Genomic DNA, 23,143 nt, shown 5'->3' on the forward strand with positions numbered 1-23,143 from the left:
AATTTAATTGGACTATGATAATTATCACTTTGTGAGTATGGAATCTGAAAGGTATGTGCTATTTATCTTCGGCTGAACAGAGGAATGAAAGAAGCCTGGAAACTTGCCAAGGGCACCGGCAGTATAACAAATCACTCCTCTTCCTAGGCTGGGAGGAAAAATGGCGAAAACAGGTTACTGACTGGGATAGAGTGACTTTGCAGCTATTGCTAAAGTTGCAAAACAAAGAAGCACGGGACTGAGTGAGGGAGAAATTTAATTGGACTGTGTTAATTATCATTTTGCGAGTATGGAATCTGGAAGGGATTGAGTAAGGGAGAAATTTCTGGAACAACATTGGGATATCAGGTCTGCTCAAGGAATGAGAGATTGCAGCAACAACTGGGGAAAGATTGACATACAAGGACAGGAAGAAACATCATGGCCAGAATAAATGTCACACACAGGAAGAAGAACAATGATACAGTATGAGATGTTCACTTGTAAATTACTTAATGTATCAATACAAATAGAAGTTATAAATATTGCAACTGTTGTATAAAGGATTACTATTATGACGGGAATGTGATTGAAACCAATAAGATTTTGGAACGCAGAAACAAAGTAAATCACCATCAATTCTAGCATGTGGGGGGCCCACCTAAATTATATAATTTGGTATTTGAATGATTTGTATTAGGAATTGTATTATAATTTGGCATTGTTATAATGAGGCTATTATTGGATTATTGTAATTGAAAAACTAATAAAAATTATCATAATAAATAAATAAATAAATAGCATCTGGAAACAGATATACATTTCTGGTAGATATAGAGAGCCAGTGTGCCTAATGGTTATGAGTGTTGGATCTCGGAGACCAGGGTTCAAATCTCAGCCATGAAGCTCACTGGGTGACCTTGGGCCAGTCGCCATCTCTTAGCCTAACCCACCTCACAGGGTTGTTGTGAGGATGAAATAGGAAGGAGAAAAATATACACCACATTGAGTTCCATGGAAGAAAAAGGTACATGTAATAAATAAATAAATAATAAATATTAGATATAGCGACTGAGAGGTGAAGAGGCCTAAGTAGACCAGGCTTTGGAGAAAATTATATTCCAAGTCTACTTGCTGTTGGTAAACCTGCTGTCCCTCTACAGGTGGACCTGGCACCTGTATGTCTCCTCTACACACCACTGAAACCCTCTGTTATTTCCCTGCCTTTTGTCGCCTCCTCTAGCCCTTAATTAACTGCACTGCTGCTACTATCTTCACAGCCCCCTCCCCACTACATTTCCCTAAAAAAAGCAAACTCTCCCACTCCAAAATGGCAGGTTATCTACACTGCATTATCATCCACAACTAACCTTCTTCCTTCAAAAAGTGGGTATTATAAAACTGGATTACTTTGCAGCCACAGTCCTGCTCCATGTAGTATGGGTATAATAATGATGGACATTATTTGTCCTGACAATTACATAAATGTGTGATAATGGTCAATTTGTGAAATTAATCAAGTTTCTCCATTAAGCCAAATTTCCTTCTGAGTGTCCAGCATTGTCAATGAAATCAGTACAGCAGCAGCTCGGGTTACGTTACCCTCAGGTAACGTAAACTTCAGGTTGTGAAAGCGGCAAACCTGGAAGTGTTCCCCCACGCACATGCGCAAAGTGGTCTACCGCTTCTCCTTGGGTTGCAAAAACCCCGGGATGCGGCTGGACCTCTGGAGTGGATCCTGTTCACAACCGGAGGTATGTTATTGAAGGTGTGGCACATATGACTCCAGCTATCCATTTTCATCCTATAATAATTTCAGCCTATAATAATTTCCAGCACATGTCCTATTTAACATGACTTGTTCACTCAAAAGCAAAGTGATTAACACAAAACAATTTGTTCTCAAAAGGCACACATCCCTTTAGGAGTACATTTTCACTCACATCAACACTTACATTTCTAAGTCTAACACAAAATTAATGTTATTCTAGAAGAAATCAAAAGCCACACAGGGCAATAAAACTGACTTCATCACAGCTACAGTACTTACTAGAACAAAAAGCACAGGAAATCTTGAAGAGCAGAACAGCTTGTTTTTCTACTGATGCACTTATTTGTCAGAAAATTTCTCAGACTTGCTTACTTATCTATTTAAAACATTTTCCCACTCTGGTTCTTGGCCAAATTGTCTCCCATAGCAGCTTACAAAAACGAACTGTATACAGACCCCGCCTTTAGGCTTACAAACTAAAGACTTGAAATTAGTGGGTATTCAGCACCCTCTAGTGCTACAAAAGCAACTAGTCATGAAATCCAATACAGTCATGATACCAGCAGCACAACTCAGACAATAAAGGTCAAGAATTGTCTTACCCTCCTCAGAGCACCAACCTTCTGAGAGCTTTTGTCTATTACATAGGGAGGACCATAAGGAGTCTCTAGCGTGTCTAGAACAGCTATGTGGCTCAAGAGTGAATGTACACAGGTAGGAAAATATATTGCTCCCAAACAGCAGCAGTCCAGTCTGGTGCAGCTCAACCAGTTGTCTTGTGTGTTGGACGTCTCCTATTGAGACACTTAGGAGAGTTGGTCCTCTGCCCAGAGTAGGAATTATGTGATCTCCTGCTGTAGATCTGCTGATTTGGTCCCACCTTCCCTGTTGATATAGGAGTGAACATTTGTGTTGTCCATTCTGATTAGGATGCAATAGATGGGCATGCTGTGGAAAAAGGGCTGAGTGGCCAGACATACTGCTTTAAGGTCAAGCCAGTTGATGATGTGCTGTGTGAATCAACGGGTGTCCAGTCTGCCTGGAACAGTCACCCCTCGCAATGCATCCCCCAGCCTTGCAGGCTGGCATCTAATGTTATGGTGATCTTTAAGGGACCTCTGAGGGGGATTCCTTTCCATGGGTTAGCATCCCTTGTCCACCAGAACATGGTCTCTCATAGCTGTGGAGGGATCAAGGCATAGTGGTGCTTGCTGTGAATGTGACCACTGGTGTAGAAGAAGGAACCACTGGAGTGGTCTCACATGAAGCTTGGCCCATAGAATGACTTGTGAGGCTGATATGTATAGATCCAGGATACAAGCCAGTAGTATGATGTCCATCCTATTGGAGGACATCAGGAGCTTAGTTGCTGCCTTGATTGAAAGGACTACCAGGCCCTGGGTAGTATCTACCAGTGCACCAATATGTATGAGGAGGAGGTGGCTGTTATCCTTGTTGATGAGGAATCTGTGAGTTTGGCAGGTCCTCATAGTGTTCTGAAGATGTGGTTGCCCTAGAGGGGGAGGTGAGCCACCAGGGCAACCATTGTCTTCATGAAGACTCTCAGAGATCAGGCCAATCTGAACAGGAGGGCCCTCCAGATGTTTTGGTAGTACAACTCCCATCATCCCTGACCATCGGTCCTTAGCTAGGGATGATGGGAGTTGTAGTCCCAAAACACCTGGAGGGCCGAGTTTGCCTATGCCTGGTGTGGGCCAATGAAGAGTCGAAGACACTTGTGGTACTTGGGCTGAATAGGAATGTGAAGGTATGCATCCTGTAAGTCTATGGAAATCATGCAGTCATTGAGATGAAGGGACTGCTTGATACGTCCTAGGGAATTCATCTGGATTTTTTGGGGTAGATCACTCAGCTGTTGAGATATTTCAGACTGAGTACTGCCCTCCAGGCTTTGCGATCTTTTTTGAGAACTACAAAGAAAATCGAATAGGTGCCTAACAAGTGTTCTTCTGCAGGTAATAATAATAATAATAATAATAATAATAATAATAATAATAATAATAAATTTTATTTATATCCCGCCCTCCCCAGCCTTAGCCGGGCTCAGGGCGGCTAACAACAATAAAACAGTACAAAAGTACAACATAAACAACACTCTAAAATCATTCATTCTAAAATTAATTAATTCAAGCCACTGGCAGCCATTGGGCCAGAGCTCCGCGAAGATTGCCGAAGGAGGGAGTCAGGCTGTGCCCTTGCCAAAGGCCTGGTGGAACAGCTCTGTCTTGCAGGCCCTGCGGAAAGATGTCAAGTCCTGCAGGGCCCTGGTCTCTTGTGACAGAGTGTTCCACCAGATCGGAGGTACTGGCTCTATTGTTGCCATATTGCATCTGCTGGACACATTCCCTCACAATCTGGCATTTGGACGGGGATGCAGAGAGGAGTGATGAACTGAGCTTGAGGGTGAATGATGAATTCTATGCAGTCACCATAGGACCCATTGAGCCATCATTGAGTGCTGCCAAATATGTATGAATGCTTTTAGGCAACTTCCCAACTTGATTGCTAATGGCATCATTGGTGTCTTGGGGGGTTCTTGGGAGGGGTGGAGATGTTGAACTTGTTTCCCTGTTGACCTTTTGGAGAAAAACATGGCTGGTTTCAGGTTTGTTTTGGCTTGAGTTCCTTCGGTCTGCCTTGCTGCCTGTAGTGACAAATGACTGATTTGTCGGAGAAGCACCGTTCCTCCTGTTGGGTTACGATAACTTTTCTTTTATCTTTAGAGTCAAGAAGAAAGTCTTTGAGTGTTTCTTCATCGAATAGCATTGATCCATGGAAAAACACTATGGAGAGGTTGATTAGGGAAGAAGTCTGCTTACCACTGTTTAAGCAATAAGGTACTGTGTGCTATGACACCTGCTACCATGGAGCATGCTGAAAACTGTGATGTACCCATGGTGGCATCTGCCATGAATACTGCCACCCTAGGTATCTTGAGTAGGGTGCGGCAGATGTACACAGGATACTGTTCTGGAGTTGAGAGAAAATCCTTCACTCATGCATGAGATGCATGAGCAAATGATCACAACAAGACTCTTATGCCAGATCTCAGCACCTTAGATCTCCTCACCACCATGGATCCTATTACTACCTTATTACTACCTTATGTTTCTGAACCCTACCTCTTAATTTCCTCTTTGATAGTCTAAGCATTTCCTAATGACCTGATCTTATGGGTGGAAATGTGGCTTCCCTTAATTTCTTCTTCCAGGTAGGAACCTTCTTTTTATAATATTTTTATTAAGTTTTTGTTAAAAATACAAATAAAATTCCAATACACATTATAAAAAAAACTTTTCTATTTTCTATTTCCTAACCCATTTTCTGTTGTTGTTCTCTCCCCCTAAATAGGGTACTGAGAAATTCAGCAAAGATGGGTGGGGTGGTGAAAATACCAACTTCAATGTGCATGGAAGGAATAAGCATGTCTAATATCTCCCTTTACCTATACACATTTTGCATAAGGGCAGTAATTTCTCAAACTGATTCCTAGAGCAAAAGAGTGCTCTTACAGAAAGCCTAATGTGATTTACCTTTCCCCAGTACACTTTTCATTAATATATATAACTTACCTTCTGCCACACAAATTCCTGCTCCAAAGAGTTTGGCTTTCTAAAACTGTACATTTTATGAAGTCTAACATTATCAACTCAAGAAACCATACATGGGTGTACATATCTGTGGTGTGTGCATGTGTGTGTTATACAAACCACCACACATACACACAACACACTTCCTTGAGCATACATACCTGTTAAATTTGTGACACCTGAAGGACTCAGATGCAACCACTGGCACGCATCAGGATCAACACAAATATCAGCTGGGATATTGACATCAGGGTTTTCTTCACATGCTTGCCAGGGAGCTAATGTGATATCTACTTCATTATTGTATCCAATGGAGGTATCACTGCTAACACTTTCACCTACATAGCCAAAAGTGATGAGTAAAACAGTCATTTGAAAGAAGACATTTTTAAAACATAGGCATACACAATAGTGACACCAGCATATTGTACCACAAATCACTAGCAAAGCAATAAACACCTCTTTTACTGAAACTCACTCTGTTCTCCTTCTCTGGGACTTCCATGTGATTGTTGCACATCTGCTTTGAAATCTAATTGAGATGGAGGGTTGCTTGCCTGTGTGGAAAAAAAATACAGGAAATTGTTTGGACTACAATTTATTTTCTTATCAAATTGTCTCAAATTAATGGAGGCATGTACTTCCAGGTAACTGCTCAAAACACTTGCAGATTAAGGGCTGGAACACATTATTTGGAGGACAGCAGTTGTGGCTAGCACCAGCTTCTTCCCCCTTTTTGTGAGTTGGGCAGGGGGTTGAGTGTATGCGTGGCAGCAGTAGCCGCTGGTGGGGCTGTGTGGGTGGTAGGAGGCACAGTGTTGGGAGCATTGGCTTGGCTTCACTGCTGCGTCACACTGTGTGGTGCTCCTGCTGCCCTCCCCCTCCTCCTCCTCTTGGTAATCAACAGCAACACTAATTGTTGGGAAAGTCAGGAGACCAAGAGCTCTGGTGAACTCAAAATCATGCACACTATTTTGTGCTATTTTGGTTGACTTAATGAAGACATTGCCCTAATAAGGATTTTTTTCTTATGGCCCAAACAGGGGTACCTTTACTTTTTAATGCACATTAAAACTTACTTCTTGGGCTGTACTTTCCTTGTTCATGGACCTCTCAGTTCCTTGAACACATTCAGCATCCAAAGTTAAGTTCTGTGAGCTTTCTGTTTTTCTAACTGTGAAATGGAAAGTAATATTTTAATTCTTTAAAAAATACTTCATTCAAATATTGGGATTATCAGTTAACAAATAAATATGACATGCTAATCAAGCCATTGTGTCAGCTATGCACTTAGACTATTTTATTCTAATTTCAATCCTCATGCACAAGATATTAGCATACCCTGGCAACCCAAAGTTTGCTTAAGTACAAAAAGCTATTTAGGGTGGAAAACCCTAATGGAGGTGGGGGAGAGTAATGAAAACAGACTAATGAGGATTAACTATGCTCAGTGGGTATGGAGTGCTGACCAACTATTGAGGGACAGCACAGAAGCTTGGGTAGGAGGGGCAATGAAATTGAGGGGCTGGGAATGGAGGAGAGATGATAAAAAGAAAAAATGGTGGAGAGAACCTTGCCATTGTCATCATTATCCATTATATTGGATAATATTTCATAGAATCATAAAATTGTAGAGTTGGAAGTCCATCTAGTCTAACCCTCTGCAAGTCTTTGTTTACACTATTTTTAAATGTTTTCAGGGATGAAAGAGAGCTGCCCACAGCAATCAATGAAGAAATCCAAAATTGTCATGTAGCTTCAAATGATTTACAACAACTCTTTTGTGTTGTCTAGTGCCATTGGGCACCTCTTGTACACTGAGATTGGGCTGAAGCTTAGAGAATCCAACAATCTTGTGATGTTATCCATTGCTTTAATCCCTACATTGCAGGCTGAGTTGAGAGAATAATATGCAGCAACCCTGCACTGCAGTTCACTTGTATATCCCGACTGCACGTTGGAGTGAACAGGTTAGCACTGCAACATATTCCACTATTAGTTAACATTGTGGCCCAGAGGGGAAGCTGAGACAAGTTTTGATTCCCAGCCAAAAATCCCCTATACCTCTCAGGTTGCAGCAAAGGTCAATCTGCTTATTTTGTCCCCTCAGACCTCCTCCTCCATCAAACCAAACATTTGGTTGCATCCAAAATCTCCATGCTGCCTTGACTTGCATGCAGACTGGTTGTACTTTGAAACATTCAAAAACTATTTTTAAAATGTGCATGAATATGACTCAAGTTACTTCTGGGACTCCTATCCAACACTATCTTCAGACGCCCTCTCCTTATAGCCACAGACTCATGTGCTACAAGGGCAACATTTTGCTGCTGGCCCCACTTGCAATCCATTATTTAGCAAACCTCTCATAAAAAGTCTGGGTTACATATACAATATTATTAAGAGGAGGTAAACTATACTTAAATGAAATGCTTTTTGGTGGGGGGAGGGCTAGAAGCGAGTAGGAATGCAAAAGCATTTTATTCTGCCTTAATTTTATTCTCCCAAACTAATACACTGATGGGAAAATAAAAGCATTATTTGGGCCTCAAGTTTCTCCAGATTTTACATTAGAGCTCACAGCTCCAAAAAGCACCAAAGTAATTTTTAAAACACACACACACACACACACACACACCCTGTAAACCACGCAGAGTGGCTGGGGAAACCCAACCAGATGGGCAGGATATACAGTGGTACCTCGGGTTAAGTACTTAATTCGTTTTGGAGGTCCGTTCTTAACCTGAAACTGTTCTTAACCTGAAGCACCACTTTAGCTAATAGAGCCTCTTGATGCCGCCACGTGGTTTCTGTTCTCATCCTGAAGCAAAGTTCTTAACCTGAAGCACCACTTTAGCTAATGGGACCTCCTGCTGCCACCGCGCGATTTCTGTTCTCATCCTGAAGCAAAGTTCTTAACCTGAGGTACTATTTCTGGGTTAGCGGAGTCTTTAACCTGAAGTGTATATAACCCGAGGTACCACTGTATATAAAACAACAACAACAACAACTAGACAAAATGTGCTTGGAAATGAGTTAAAAAATAGATTAATGCAAAAACAGGATGGAACAGAGTTATGAATGAACATGTGAAACTGGCTGGTCCATCCATCCCTGGGGAGGGAGGGGTGCCACAAAACAGCCTAATAAGGGATAAGCACAATGTTTTCACTTTTTTGTAAATAAGGAAAATAAACATGGAATACACTTGCAAATTGTTTTAACATCATAGCTGCTTTGGTTCGCCAGAAGCTGCTTAGTCATGCTGGCCACATGTCCCAGCTGTACGCCGGCTCCCTCGGCCAATAAAGTGAGATGAGCGCCGCAACCCCAGAGTCGGTCACGACTGGACCTAACGGTCAGGGGTCCCTTTACCTTTACCATAGCTGACGCTAGTTAATTATAAACCAAATAGTCAACATTAACTAAATTATTACATTATTTGTTGCATTAATATTAAAACGTTTCAGATTTTTTTTGGCTTTAACCCTTTATATTTGTATTCCTCTCATGTCTTGAAACACTAGTTACCTAAAATGATATGACCACCAAAATTATTGAACATGGGATTAAAGGGATTCATAAACTCTATAGCATGATTTGCTGAAACTTGTACAGCTTATTCATTGTAAATTGAGAGCATACTCCCCCTCCCCAACATAGGCTGCAAGTGCAGACAAGTCCTCCTGAATTCAGTGGGGTTTACTTCCACGTTTGTGATCATGGGGTATAAACAGACAGACAGACAGACAGACTGGACTATACTAAAGCAGTTGATCGGTATTGTTGCAATGTAACAGACTAAAACTAATCTTCTTGCAAAGTTACCATTATAAGATATATTTTTATTACACAGTGAACATTGTGGTGAAAAATCACAGTTGTTGCCTTTTAAGAATTCTATTATACAACAGGAATAGTGACAAATTCATGGAGCTATGAGAACACAGCACTTGCTATTGTTGCACAAAACATTTCAAACCAAAACAAGAACTAACTTCCTCATTGAGGCAGTTCTTATTACTTCTAAATTACCTTGGAAAACATCAGAATTACTTTGGTCTCTAATATCCGAGGTGCTACTACTTCGAGTTAATTGTTCTTGGTGTGAAAATGTGCCATTACATTCTGTTCCTTCTATATTTTCTGGCTGGTGATATTCAAGTCCTGTTCCATTTTCTGACTGTTGATATTCTTCAGCTTCTGTAGGTATTGGTACAAAACTATTTCAGTCATATGCCAATTACAAATGCCCATGCCTATAGCATCAATAACATTGTGAGACATTCAAATCATGAATACATTTTTACCTCATTATTAATTAGCAGAGAAAACAAAATAAAATGTTAACTATTAGGACTGATCTAACATGAATTTGGGAATCCTAGCTAATAGTTCTCTGCTTAAAATTATGGGAAGGGGTGTGATTTCAAGGCTAGAAAGGGTATGAGGAAAAGAGTTAACACATCTATTTGGATGCTGTTTCTTTCCTTCATATCAAGTTCCCTATTTATAGTGGAAAAACAGAGTTGTGTAGTGTCTTTCACAACCTAAGTTTTGCTTTATTGCTTTAATAATCAGGGTGTTTTGAGTGAGTATACTCTGTGGTAATCCCCCAGTCTCTTAAAATCTGCACTCTCAATAACGTGCTGAGAAAGTAAATTCTGCAACCTGTTTAAATTATGTTTTTTGAGCAAATTTGTATACATTTCTTCAGTTTGCATCATTTATTCTCCTACTGTTGCTCATGGGGAGGTGCAAAGAACCAAGCAGAACACTGATCTGCAATGTAAAACTTGTAACTTAAAGATTACTTTCAGGGATTATTATGCATATATATATAACATAATAATTATATTATTTAAAAATCATATCTAGAAGCTATTTCGCTTTTGCTGTGGCTCAATCACATTAACATGCACTGATATTTCTACCAAATATAAGCATGATTAGAGGGGTCCAGAATCTTAAAATATTTTCCTTTCCACCTGAACGGTTTCACCCCAATGTTTCAGCTTGATATCTCATCTAGCTATTTGAAGTTTAAGTGTTGGAGTCTCAGAAAATTCATCAGCATAAGATATGGTGGCATAGATTGAAATTGAAATATGAAGTTTTGGATTCATCTGGTTCAAGGCACAATTTGATTTGTGAACCCCACTTTAACCACGTGTTCTGTCTCATATGTATTTTGAATGCAGGGGGGAAATCCGTATTTCTAGAGTATGAGGTAATTAACAACAACAAACAGGAACTGTAGCAAATGTTTCCTTGGCCTAACATGTATATCCCAAAGAAGGTAGTTCCCCAACTTTGGAGGTTTTCATTTCCTTTAGTATTTTTGGTTTATGCTGGTAAGTACAAAGTACTTTTTATTTTCTTCTTCCTTTATTTTTCTTATTATACTAATTTAGCTAAGATACCTTCCCTCAATTTACTATTTTGTCATCTTTGTATGTGTTTTCTTTAACTGGGCAAGTGGCCTGATAACTACACTATGCTATGCTATGTTAACATTTTTCTCTTGTGGGAATGCTACTTTATAATTTTGCAAGTTTCATAAAACCTTTAAATGTAATTCCCATTGTCATTCACATACTCAAATTCAATAGCCTGTGATCAAACAAAAATCTTTGTCAAATCTATATTAAAGAAGGACCTGAGTTACAAAACTGCTTTGCCACTTTGCCATCAACAGATTTAGGAAGTGCCATAGATGCAGCAATTCCAACAACTCCAGTGCACTTACGTTTCAGCTGATTAGAAAGTCAGCTTAATTTTTAGGATTCTTACAAAGCAAAACATAACTCCACACAACTAACAACAAAAAATTGTCATGAAGACTTGAGATACGGAAATGACTGTACATGAAGATGGAGGCACAATAGCAAGAATGGGTGTATTTTAATTAAAATTGACCTAAAGAGGTCAAATATACAACAGACTTCATGGTCATAGATTCTTATACTTAAAAAGGTAAAGGTAAAGGTACCCCTGCCCGTACGGGCCAGTCTTGCCAGACTCTGGGGTTGTGCGCCCATCTCACTCAAGAGGCCGGGGGCCAGCGCTGTCCGGAGACACTTCCAGGTCACGTGGCCAGCGTGATAAGCTGCTCTGGCGAGCCAGAGCCACATACAGAAACACCGTTTACCTTCCTGCTAGTAAGCGGTCCCTATTTATCTACTTGCACCCGGGGGTGCTTTCGAACTGCTAGGTTGGCAGGCACTGGGACCGAACAATGGGAGCGCACCCCGCCGCGGGGATTCGAACCGCCAACCTTTCGATCGGCAAGCCCTAGGCGCTGAGGCTTTTACCCGCGTCCCAGATTCTTATACTTATTAGAAGTCAAATTCTTAGGTTTGCTAAAATTGTAGAGACAGCAGAGTTCATTACACAGAAGAACTTCTTTGAACACCAGTTTTCCTTGGTGGCGCTGTGGTCTAAACCACTGAGCTTAGGGCTTGCCGATCAGAAGGTGGGTGGTTCGAATCCCTGCAACGGGGTGAGCTCCTGTTGCTCGGTCCCTGCTCCTGCCAACTAGGAGTTCGAAAGCACATCAAAGTGCAAGTAGATAAATAGGTACCGCTCCGGCGGGAAGGTAAACGGTGTTTCCGTGCGCTGCTCTGGTTCGCCAGAAGCGGCTTAGTCATGCTGGCCACATGACTCGGACAAACGCCAGCTCCCTCGGCCTATAGAGCGAGATGAGCGCCGCAACCCCAGAGTCGGCCACGACTGGACTTAACTGTCAGGGGTCCCTTTACCTTTTTCCCCCCTGGAAAATCCACCCACACAGTCAATACACAAATGTCACCAAATGAACGTGAAGGTGGAGGGAATGAAGAGTCAGTCATAATGCACATCTTAAAAGCAGAACTGGTGCAGTTGAGATTGTTCAAGAACAGGGGAACCAGGCGGAATTAACAAGGAATCCTGAGAACATGAAAGCTGCGCTACAGAATTTGGAACGTTAGGTGACAGATACTTGCATTTTGGGTAGAACTATGATATTACACACTACTATTTTTGACTAAAATACAATAATAGAAATATAGTTGAGAATACTGTGTGTATGACACAGGAAAACATGAATACAGAAGACTGAGAGAAGAAGCATACCTGAAAGTGTGTGAGAGTAAGAAGTGTAAGAGAGAGCAGGTAAGAAAGAGCTGACAGTATGGAGGAGTAGAGGTACGCTTTTCGTGCCTGGCAAAGCCTCACAGAGATGAGCGCAGTTGCTGATGGACTGACTTCGCTTGGCTTCCAGGGAGAAATAAAGTGACAAAAGTAAATTCAAAACAGTAATGCAATACTTCAGTTAGAAGGATACTTTACTTAGCAGAATATTGCATTTAAAGAAAAAGAGCGAGGGAACTGAGAAAATTCTTAAATGTGAATTCCCATGTACACGTGGCATTAATTTTCTATCAATGTAAATTAACAGTGAAAAAGGAATTCATTAAAATGTAATCCACAAAAGTGCACATTGTTTACTGAAGATGCTACTTTTTTTTAAAAAAAAAAGACAGTTTACTAAACCTCTCACCAGAATGAATGCTAGAGCATATAAAAGATACTTCCTGCAGTCGTTCTACAGCCTGAATTATTCTAGACTTTTTTTTAAAGTTGGCTAATTGCAAAAATGGTTCACTTGCAAGAAGTATTATTTGTCTTCGATGTGATTCATTTGTCTGTTGGTACTGTCAGAAGCATATTCTGTGCCCACATGGTCAGTTACTCTTGAGCAAATGGGCTATACCATCACCTAAGAATATGTGGATATCTGTAGGAAGATGACAGCAAATGCACACCAGTGGGGGGGACGGGACATACAGAATAAATATGATGGAAGGGCAAAATGGATCTGTCTGTCTTATTGGAACTTCTATTTTACTCTGTAGATTCTCTGCAAATAAATATATTTACTCAGAACGTCTACCAGTTTAACTAAGATTTATAGCAAAGTAACTAACTTAAAAATTGAAACCTTAATGAAAATTTTCATTTTTTCCCATTATGTTTCAAAATAATTATATTCACAAAAACATAAAAAGTTTGTTTTTTTCCAAATGGAGAGCAGTAATAGGAAAATTTTGTTCTCCATCTTTGGGAAGTAGGGTTTGTGCAGGTAGGAAGATTTGCATTTAGTATCTGAATGACAAGAAAAAATACAATAATCAAAAACATTTCCTAGGGTGGAGATGTAACAACCTCTTAAACGTTTTGCCTAGCATGCCCTTAGTAGAAGCATAGGAAACTAGCCAGAAAAGGGTAGCAAGATAATTTGATACAAGTTATATCAGAGCTTCCTTGAGAAATAGTTTAAGTAAAACAATCAAGATGGCTTAAGTGAGCAGGCTAATCTACACGATCAATGCAGTGAGGCAAGCAAGGGTATTTGAAAACAAGGTGTCCCAGCATTAGCCAATGTGGTTTTCTTCATAAGTTGTTGGACTACAGTTCCTATTAGCCCCAACCAGGATTGTCAATGAACAGGGATAATGGGAGTTGTAGTCCAACAACATCTGGAGGGATTGGATTGGATATCTCAGGGGTAGCCAGAGAGTGATGAGGAAACAGTGTTGAGTTGACAAGGAACCAGTAGAAAAGTGAGATGAGAGTGAAGGTTAAAGACATATTAATGAGTGGGGGGAAATCTATCTGTACACCTTCAAGAGTAACCAGCGTAGATGTGTGCACATGCTAACAAAATTTTGCACACACGGTTAGAAGATCAGGAAAGTGATTTACCAGGAACTGGAACTAGCAAATCAGGACCAACCCTTCACCAAGTGAAAGAAACTGAAAAATGTTTGAAAACACAAAGAATATTCTCTTTCTCTCTCACTCCAGTAACTAACATGCAAAAGAGTTTACCAAGCTTGTTTCAGTGCATGCAAACCTGACATCCATAGTGTAAGTCCTCAATCAAAAGCTATGTCTCTTTCTGATTAATTCTGAACTGCAAAATAAACTTGAGTAATAATAGCATTTTTATTATTTACTGAGATAAAGAGAGGTATACTTCTTAAAAGAAGTCTCAGGATTATTATGTTTAACTGAACATCCAAAGGTTTTAGAATATTACAGGAATGCTTATATTCAAGCTTTTTTCCTAAAACTATGAATTTATTCCGTGTATGCATGCTAATACTAATGTCTACATACTCCTAAATCCATATGACAAAAACTTACTTTTGTATACTACAGTGTTGATGGTTTCCAATTTCAACTTTTATTTTAGCTTGGCAAAAAGAAATATTTATTTAGGTATGAGGTTTCAGCAACTCACAGGTTCTTCTCCAACAATGTATATAGTTGTGATATTTTTTTTTAAAAAATAGCAATGTTTAACTTTTAAAATGTCATAAATACACCAAACAGTACAGCTGGTTCTGCTACGTTTTTCATACTGCGTGTTTTAAATGAAATTCAGGTTTGATAAGCAATTCAGTGTTACATAGTTAGCTATCTGAAAAAGACTGAAAGAGTAAAGCATTTACTGACTTCATTGTTGAGGACAGATTATAATCAGAGGCTGCAGGCGGTAGTTTTAGGCTTGAATCCAGAGTAGCAAAGAAAAAAGCTCCATCCATTTGGGGAAAGCCTGGCAATCCGGCAGAGGCTGCTACTCACAGAAGAGGGAAGAGAAACCATCTATTCATCCTTCTACCTACAGCCTCCTAGGACACCTCAACCGTTCTATTGGAGAGTTCTCCTACCCTCCAGGAGCTTAACAACAATAATCTCTCCATGAATGAAATTTCACCTGTGAGATCTCTGGATCCAATCCTTAGTCATTAAACTACACTATGCCAGCTTTTAACACTAGGCTATGAACAAGTATCATTAACATGGTGAGTTGTAGGTTATATGGCACTGTAATAATAAACAAAAGGTCTCCAACGCTATATCAGGATACATAAGATTCACAGGTTTACATCAGTGATGGCCAAACGTGGCCCTCCAGCTGTTTGGGGACTATAATTCCCATCTTCCCTGACCACTGGTCCTGTTAGCTAGGGGTGATGGGAGTTGTAGTCCATCTGCAGACAGACTACCCTTATTATACCACCTTCTAACTGAAGAGCCTGTTGCACCATAAGCATTTTCTATCATGAGGTCCCACCTCCAACAGAAGCAATGTCTGAATTTACCAACTGACTGATAGAAGTCTGGATGATTAAGAATGCATAGGTTATTGTTGGAATGGGAAACAAGGGATGAGTTGTTAAAGTCTGCTTTGATGCACTGGGTGAGAGAGATGACATAATAAAGAATTAAGTGCGTGGGGGCAATTGTGGAAAAGCTTGTTATACACTAAAAGAGAACTTCATGAAGAGGGTATATAGGTGGCACCTAACCCCGAGCAAAGTACCAAAAATGTATAAATTGGAGCCAGGTACCTGTTGGAAATGTCAGGAAATGGAAGTTAGGTTCTGTCATATGTGGTGGACTTGTAAATTAGCTAAAGATTTCTGGGAGATGATATATAATGAAATGGGGAAAAAAATGTTTAGAAAGACTTTTATAAAAAGACCAGAAACCTTACTCTTAGGAATCTTAGGAACAGATGTCCCCACTGATAAAATGAATTTATTCATTTACTCAATTAGAACAGTCTGGATGGTATATGCTCAGAAATGAAAAAAGAGAACAACACCAACAAAGGAGGAATGGCAGAAGAAATTGATGGAATATGTAGAGTTAGCAAATTTAACTAATGTAATAAAACAACAACAAGGAGATCTTAAGGAAGAGTGGAAAATGTTTGTAGAATATCTGAAGAATCATGGTAAATAAACTAAAACGTTAGCAGGACTAGAGTAAAAACAGTTTAAAGAAATAATGAGAAGGGAGAGGAAAAAAATCTGAATTAAATAAATTATGCAGTACTATTCGGTAATCAAGAAGAACCATGGATTGGTGGGGAGGGGAAGTAGTTGATTATTGTATGGTTGTATTGATTGGAGTGTAAAAAACGTGTATTGGAAAATTATATAAAAAAGAAGATGATGATGTCTGGATGATTAAGGAACATGAAACCCCAACATGAAAAAGACCATTAGGTAAATGGGATTTCAGTGCACTTAAACAGATGACCTGAGGTGTGGGACCTGAGCTCCACCTAATGGTTGAAGCAAAATAGTCTTTTCTCTGCACATGTAACAGTGGCCTCAAGTGGGACCTAACACAGCTCACCCATGTAAGTCGGGAACCTACAGGAAAGAAGAAAAGGGCTTCCTAAGATTTAGGGAATGTGTAATAGCACACACCTCCCAAGAACCACTTCCAAAGAAGCAAATCTTATAATGCTTTACAAAGGTCGTAGTGATTTTGCCTTCAACCACTAAGTGAAGCTCATACCCACCTGAGGTGACTGTTACATGCACAGAGAAAGAATGTTTAATTTCCCCCATTATCTCAACAGCAAAGGTCCAGTGCCTCACAGTCACACCCACCATGGTAGAGATAGCGGAACCAGAAACACTCACATGGTTGTTAGATCATGTACACTGTGCCAAATGGCAATTAGCTAAGGGTGGGGGAGTGGGCTATCAGACACCTAGAAGGCTCTGCATCAAGGCCATGCAGGTACAGACTCAGGTGTGCGACTCCATGACCAAAAAAAGAAGAAGAGTAATTACAAGGCAAGTCACATACTCAAACAACCCAGTATCAAATAGCAGAAACACATTCCAATTACTATGAACATAAAATCACCAATATTTAAATTTTTTATTGATGATGATGACGACATTAAATTGCCTGTGCCTAACCTGTTGCTCTCTGACGCACTACATTCCTTGCTTTCTCAACTCCTGGTACTCCTGAGGTGGTAGCACTCCTAAACCTCATTGGTTCCACAACTTCAGGATGATTTCTCCAGCTTAAAGAAAATGATCTTCCAACTGTAGTTCCCTTCTGAGGTTCCAAATTGCCACCTTTCAAATAATGGAATACAGAGGGAAAGTAACTGCACTGTGTTTTAAAATGAAAACAATTCAAAAGGAAAGATTCTAAATGAACAAATTTATCTAGTTCATGAACAAAACATCAGTTGATGCATCTCAGTTTGAAAAAGAAGAGAGAGGATGAATAAATATTATAATTCAGGGAATGCATTTCAAGATAGTGATTCAACCAATGAGCAAAGGCTGTTGGAAATTAACAAGGAGAATATGTAGGAAATGCATTCAGTGGATCTCCTTCAGAGAAATTAGCATTCATTAAGAATTCTCAAAATATCAAACACATGGACAAGACATTCATTTGAATGCTGGCGAAAAGTAACACTTCAGCATGTTCATGCCCAAGTTCTTATACAAAAAGCTACAAAGTGTGGTGGAAGAATAAAAAATATTAATCTCTTGTAGCACGGGAAGTGAGAGAAGCCACCTCTTCAGTTTCTTCAAACACTAGTGTTTTAGGAAAGCAATTATGACCATTCACACTTTCCACAGTAAACATATATATATATATATTTATAAATATTAAAGTAGTGTGTCTGTAAGCAGATGGCTGCATACTGGGGAGCCACAGACACATTCTTCTGTGTGCTTACAGACATGCATCTTACTGTTACAAATATTTGCTGCAAAGACATATTGAGGATATACAGCCGCCCACTTACTACAAAAAGGGTAGGTATTCATAATGGTACAGTCTGCTAACATATGGAGGTATGATGTCCCAAAGACAAAGAAATCAGTCAGATATATAAAACGGGCTCGAAATGTACTTTTGGAAATATATAATTCTTCAACTAAGCCTATTCCTGAAAGAGGATGTTCCATATTTTCATATATTAGAACATTTCAAATTAGCAGTGACAATTATTAATAACCATTCATTCATTCATTCATTCATTCATTCATTCATACATACATACATACCCCTCCCATCTGGCTGGGCTTCCCCAGCCACTCTGGGAGGCTCCCAACAGAATATTAATAATAACAACAACAATAATAATAAAGAGATAAAACATAAAACATTAAAAACTTCCCTAAGCAGGGCTGCCTTCAGATGTCTTCTAAAAGTCAGATAGTTGTTTATTTCCTTGACATCTGGTGGGAGGGTGTCCCACAGGACAGGAACCACTATTGAGAAAGCCCTCTGCCTGGTTCCCTGTAACCTCATTTCTCGCAGTGAGGGAACCACCAGAAGGCCCTCATGCTGGACCTCTGTGTCGAGACGCTCCTTCGGGTATACTGGGTCGAGGCTGTTTAGGGCTTTAAAGGTCAGCACCAACACTTTTAATTGTGCTCGGAAACGTACTGGGAGCCAATGTAGGTCTTTCAGGTCCGATGTTATGCGGCCGCTCCCAGTCACCAGTCTAGCTGCCACATTCTGGATTAGTTGTAGTTTCCGGGCCACCTTCAAAGGTAGCCCCACGTAGAGCACATTGCAGTAGTCCAAGTGGGAGATAAATACAGCATGCACCCCTCTGGCGAGACTGTCTGCGGGCACGTAGGGTCTCAGCCTGCGTACCAGATGGACACAGAATTGACCTGCAACTGCATGGACAGCTGTGAGTCCAAAATGACTCCCAGGCTGTGCACCTGGTCCTTCAGGGGCACAGTTACCCATTCAGAATCAGAGAGTCCTCCACACCTGCCTGTCCCCTATCCTCCAAAAACAGTACTTCTATCTTGTCAGGATTCAACCTCAATCTGTTAGCCACCATCCAACCTCCAACCACCTCCAGACACCTACACAGGATATTCACCACCTTCACTGGTTCTGATTTAAAAGAGAGGTAGAGCTGGGTATCATCCGCATACTGATGAACACCCAGCCCAAACCCCGATGATCCCTCCCAGCGGCTTCATATAGATGTTAAAAAGAATGGGGGAGAGGACGGAACCCTGAGGCACCCCACAAGTGAGAGCCCAGGAGTCTGAACGCTCATCCCCCCCAACACCACTTTCTGGACACGGCCCGGGAGGAAGGAGCAGAACCTCTGTATAACAGGGCCCCCAGCTAGATCAGGCATCCCCAGCCTTTGGCCCTCCAGATGTTTTGGCCTACAACTCCCATGATCCCTAGCTAACAGGACCAGTGGTCAGGGATGATGGGAATTGTAGTCCAAAACATCTGGAGGGCCAAAGGTTGGGGATGCCTGCTCTAGATGGTCCAGAAGGATGTCATGGTCAATGCTATCTAAGACCACTGAGAGATCCAGCAGAAGTAGGAAACAGCCTCTCACCTGTGTCCCTAGCCCACCGGAGATCATCGACCAGCGTGACCAAGGCAGTTTCAGTCCCATGGTGAGGCCTGAATCCTGACTGGAAGGGATCTGAATAGTCTGCATCCTCCAGGCATGACTGGAGTTGTTCAGCAACCACCTGCTCAATCACCTTGCCCAAGAAAGGAAGATTTGAGACTGGGTGATAGTTGGCCATATTGGCCGGGTCCAAAGATGTGTTTTTAAAGAAGCAGTTTACTAACTGCCTCTTTCAGCGGTTCTGGAAAGGCTCCCTCACAGAGGGAAGCATTCACCACGCCGCAGAGCCCATCGCCCAGCCCTTCCCGGCTCGCTTTTATGAGCCAGGATGGGCAAGGATCAAGGAGACAGGTGGTTGGTTTCACTCGTCCAAGCAGCCTGTCCACATCCTTAGAGGTAACAGATTGGAACTGATCCCATGCAACTTGACTAGACACGACTCTAGCACTCTCCTGCCCTGGCCCTGCTCCCACAGTGGAGTCCACCTCTTTCTGAATCTGAGCAACTTTATTTGCAAAAAAACTTTGCAAAATCATTGCAGAAGATCTTGCAGTCCTTACTGGGCCCCGATAGCGAAGGTGGTTCTGTTAAATTGTGAACCACCTGAAAGAGTCTCCTGCTGCTGTTTTCTGCAGAAGCGGTGAAGAAGGTCCTCTTCACCATTGCTATTGCCACTTGGTAGGCTCGACTCTGAGTCTAACCAGTGTCTGGTCTGATTCAGAATGAGTTTTCCACCGCCAGCGCTCTACCTGTCTCAGCAATTGTTTAATCACCCTCAGCTCTGGGGGAAACCACAGGGCTGTCTGGGCTCCATGCAATCGGAGAGGACGCTTTGGAGGCAGACAGTTGATAGCCCTGGTTAACTCCGCATTCCAGTGGGCTACCAGGGAATCAGATGAAAGGCCATCAACATGGGATAAAGCATCCCCTACCACTCTCTGGAAGCCATTTGGATCCATTAACTGGCAGGGAACACCAGGTCACACATGTCCACAACTATAGTTGGCCCAATTTATTCAGGGACAGCTTTCCATGAAGTCCTGAGTGGCCCCTTGTTGTGTCGGCATGGATGTTAAAATCCCCTAGGACAACCAAACTGGGTGTCTCCAGGAGAACATCCGCCATGACCTGAAGCAGCTCGGGTAGGGAATCCTTGGTGAAGCGGGGAGGTCGCTACACCAGAAGAAATCCTGTACTGCCCCTATTGCCCAACTTCCAGAACACTCAGAAAACTGGGTCTTCCCAATACGACGCCTGGTGTAAGTAAATGACTCCCTAAAAATAACTGCAATCCCCCCCCCTCCTGCTCACATGACCTGGGTTGCTGTGTGTAAGAGAAACCTGGTGGACAAGCAGCAGCAAGGACAGGCCCATCTGCTTCATCCAACCAAGTCTCTGTTACACATGCCAGATCAAATTGTGGTTGACAGCAGTTTTATGAATCATTGAACTGGCATTGCACAGCAGCACCTTCACATCATGTGGGTCTCCCTTGTTGATTCCAGTATCCTTCCAGTCAAGACCAGGCCTGGATAGTCTTCAAACAATGACTAAACCTGCCTCCTTGGTAATGATGTGGTTTGGTCTTAGCGTAGTTCCTCCTCCAGCCCGTGATCACTGAGATTGTGCGTCCCAGTGCATCCCTCAGTGTGGAACCCAGCCCCAGCCATTCTGTTGGCTGGGGCCCACTCCCAGGCAGCCCTGAACCTCTCCCCTTAAGAACAGAACACAAACCATACAATAAACCAATAAACCAGTAGAACCCCCCAAAAAAACCAATAATGAAAATTTACAATTATACTACAATTAAACAAATCCCCACCCCAACCAAACGTCCATCCCACCCCCCACAAAACAAAAATAAAATTCAAAACACCACAGATTAAAAATTATTTAAAACACCTAAAAACATTTAAAAGCATCCTCAACATTTGCCCCGACCCCAGAGACAAGACAAAAGTACTGCTTCTAAAAACATCCCATTGTACAAGAAGTATACAACGTAGATAAACTTAAACTAGACTTTGAAAGGTGTTTTAATTTAAATGAGGATATAAAAACTATCTGTTCTTCAGATAGTAGAAGAACTGCTCATACGTACTGGAGAATCCCAGTTCCAATTATATTAGCCATTGAGTAGATAAGAATAGGTAAACAGCAGCTTCACTTTCTGATTCTGCAGTGCACAGAGAACCCATCTTAATTCATGATACTAACAAAGCATTTCAAACTTCAGTTGTTTTTATGTAGACAGGAAAGTGCAAAAACCGCATCACAGAAATACAACATGTATATGATCAAGGGACTGTACTCATAATTTTATGTATATAATTTAATATCAATGATTGTGTTCAAATTCAAGTTAAAATTAAAGTTCCAGCACTTCAGCAGCTGCTAAGTTTCCAACACAGACATTCAGATAAGCTACATACTTCTTGCCTACACTCAGTTTGAATATATTTTGCTCTTTATTTAACGCTACATCTGATCAGCTTCAAGACACATGAAAATCTCCTGATTTTGTGTGAGCTCATTTACTCTATGCCAATCAAAGCCCGCGAATTAAGTCATAAAAGCTGGTACTTCATTTGCTGCTGTCAGGACAGTAGACGAAGAATGTATGCTGAGTTGCAAAAAACACGGCTGAGTGAAGTAAGGCTGAAGGAAGATGAAGTGCAAGAGAAGATAGAAAGTAAGTTGGGGTTAACTTTGCAATATAGCAGTAGATTAACATTTATTATACATAATATATAATCATATTTGCTGTGACTGACAAGCTCTTACAGCTAAACACACACAGCTGTTAGAATTTTAACTGAATCAAGGTTTACCTTTTCCTCGTTGTATTTTCTCTTTTTGCTCACTTAGCTTATCCAGTGGCAGATTGGTCATTTCAACACCATACACTGTCCTTGCCAAAACAGATGTAAGAGAATCCATTATGTTAGTCCATTCAGTTATTAGTTCTTCCCAATCTGTAAGGGATGACAGCACACGCAGTAACTCATCCCAGAGCTCTCGAGAGATATAAACACTCAGATTAGCACGAACCCAGGCCACAATGAGTGTCTGTGTTGGGGAGACAAGAAAGGGAATTAGAGTGGTGAATAAATTGACTTTTCATCTAGAATTTGACAACAGAAAAAAGGATACATTTGCAAGCAAAGGCAACCCCCCAACAGTTAAGGCAACATCACTAATCCACGTTCTAGATTCCAAGGGAATAAAAAAAGTTGCACTCAGAAGCAGTAACTTTTCCACTGCCTAAAAGCTTGTTCCATTATCTATTTTTGCAGTCTGAAATGTTTCAAATGTAATATAGGATATTCATTCAATCCATTTATTCATATTCTGACCAATAACTCCTAATTCTCCTTCTTAAGCTACAAGACCTATAATACATTATTTGCAATTAAATTGCCAAAAACTATTCAGAACAAAGGAAGGCACTCAAGAGTAGTGTCTTTGGAACTGTTGAACCTAACTTAGCCATGTTAATTAATTTCAATAGATTTCAATATTTCAATATTTACATACCCTTTAAGCATTCCTGTA

General features: G+C 40.9%; 1 protein-coding gene across 7 annotated transcripts in view; it reads right to left on the bottom strand.

The window, feature by feature from the left end:
* The window catches only part of RALGAPA2 (Ral GTPase activating protein catalytic subunit alpha 2), a 184,077-nt gene that overhangs the window by 120,038 nt on the left and 40,896 nt on the right, over positions 1–23,143 (bottom strand). For 6 of the 7 annotated variants that reach the window (XM_077933545.1, XM_077933550.1, XM_077933549.1 and 3 more), the window contains 7 exons: positions 22,420–22,657; positions 17,139–17,303; positions 12,478–12,618; positions 9,397–9,564; positions 6,441–6,535; positions 5,840–5,918; positions 5,523–5,699 (listed from right to left, as the gene is read on the bottom strand). In XM_077933545.1, coding sequence (XP_077789671.1) covers positions 5,523–5,699; positions 5,840–5,918; positions 6,441–6,535; positions 9,397–9,564; positions 12,478–12,618; positions 17,139–17,303; positions 22,420–22,657 — 1,063 coding nt within the window. The remainder of the gene's footprint in view (positions 1–5,522; positions 5,700–5,839; positions 5,919–6,440; positions 6,536–9,396; positions 9,565–12,477; positions 12,619–17,138; positions 17,304–22,419; positions 22,658–23,143) is intronic. The other variant, XM_077933546.1, reaches the window with a different exon arrangement.

The sequence above is a fragment of the Podarcis muralis genome, chromosome 8 (genome assembly GCF_964188315.1).
Source record: "Podarcis muralis chromosome 8, rPodMur119.hap1.1, whole genome shotgun sequence".
Taxonomy (NCBI): domain Eukaryota; kingdom Metazoa; phylum Chordata; class Lepidosauria; order Squamata; family Lacertidae; genus Podarcis; species Podarcis muralis.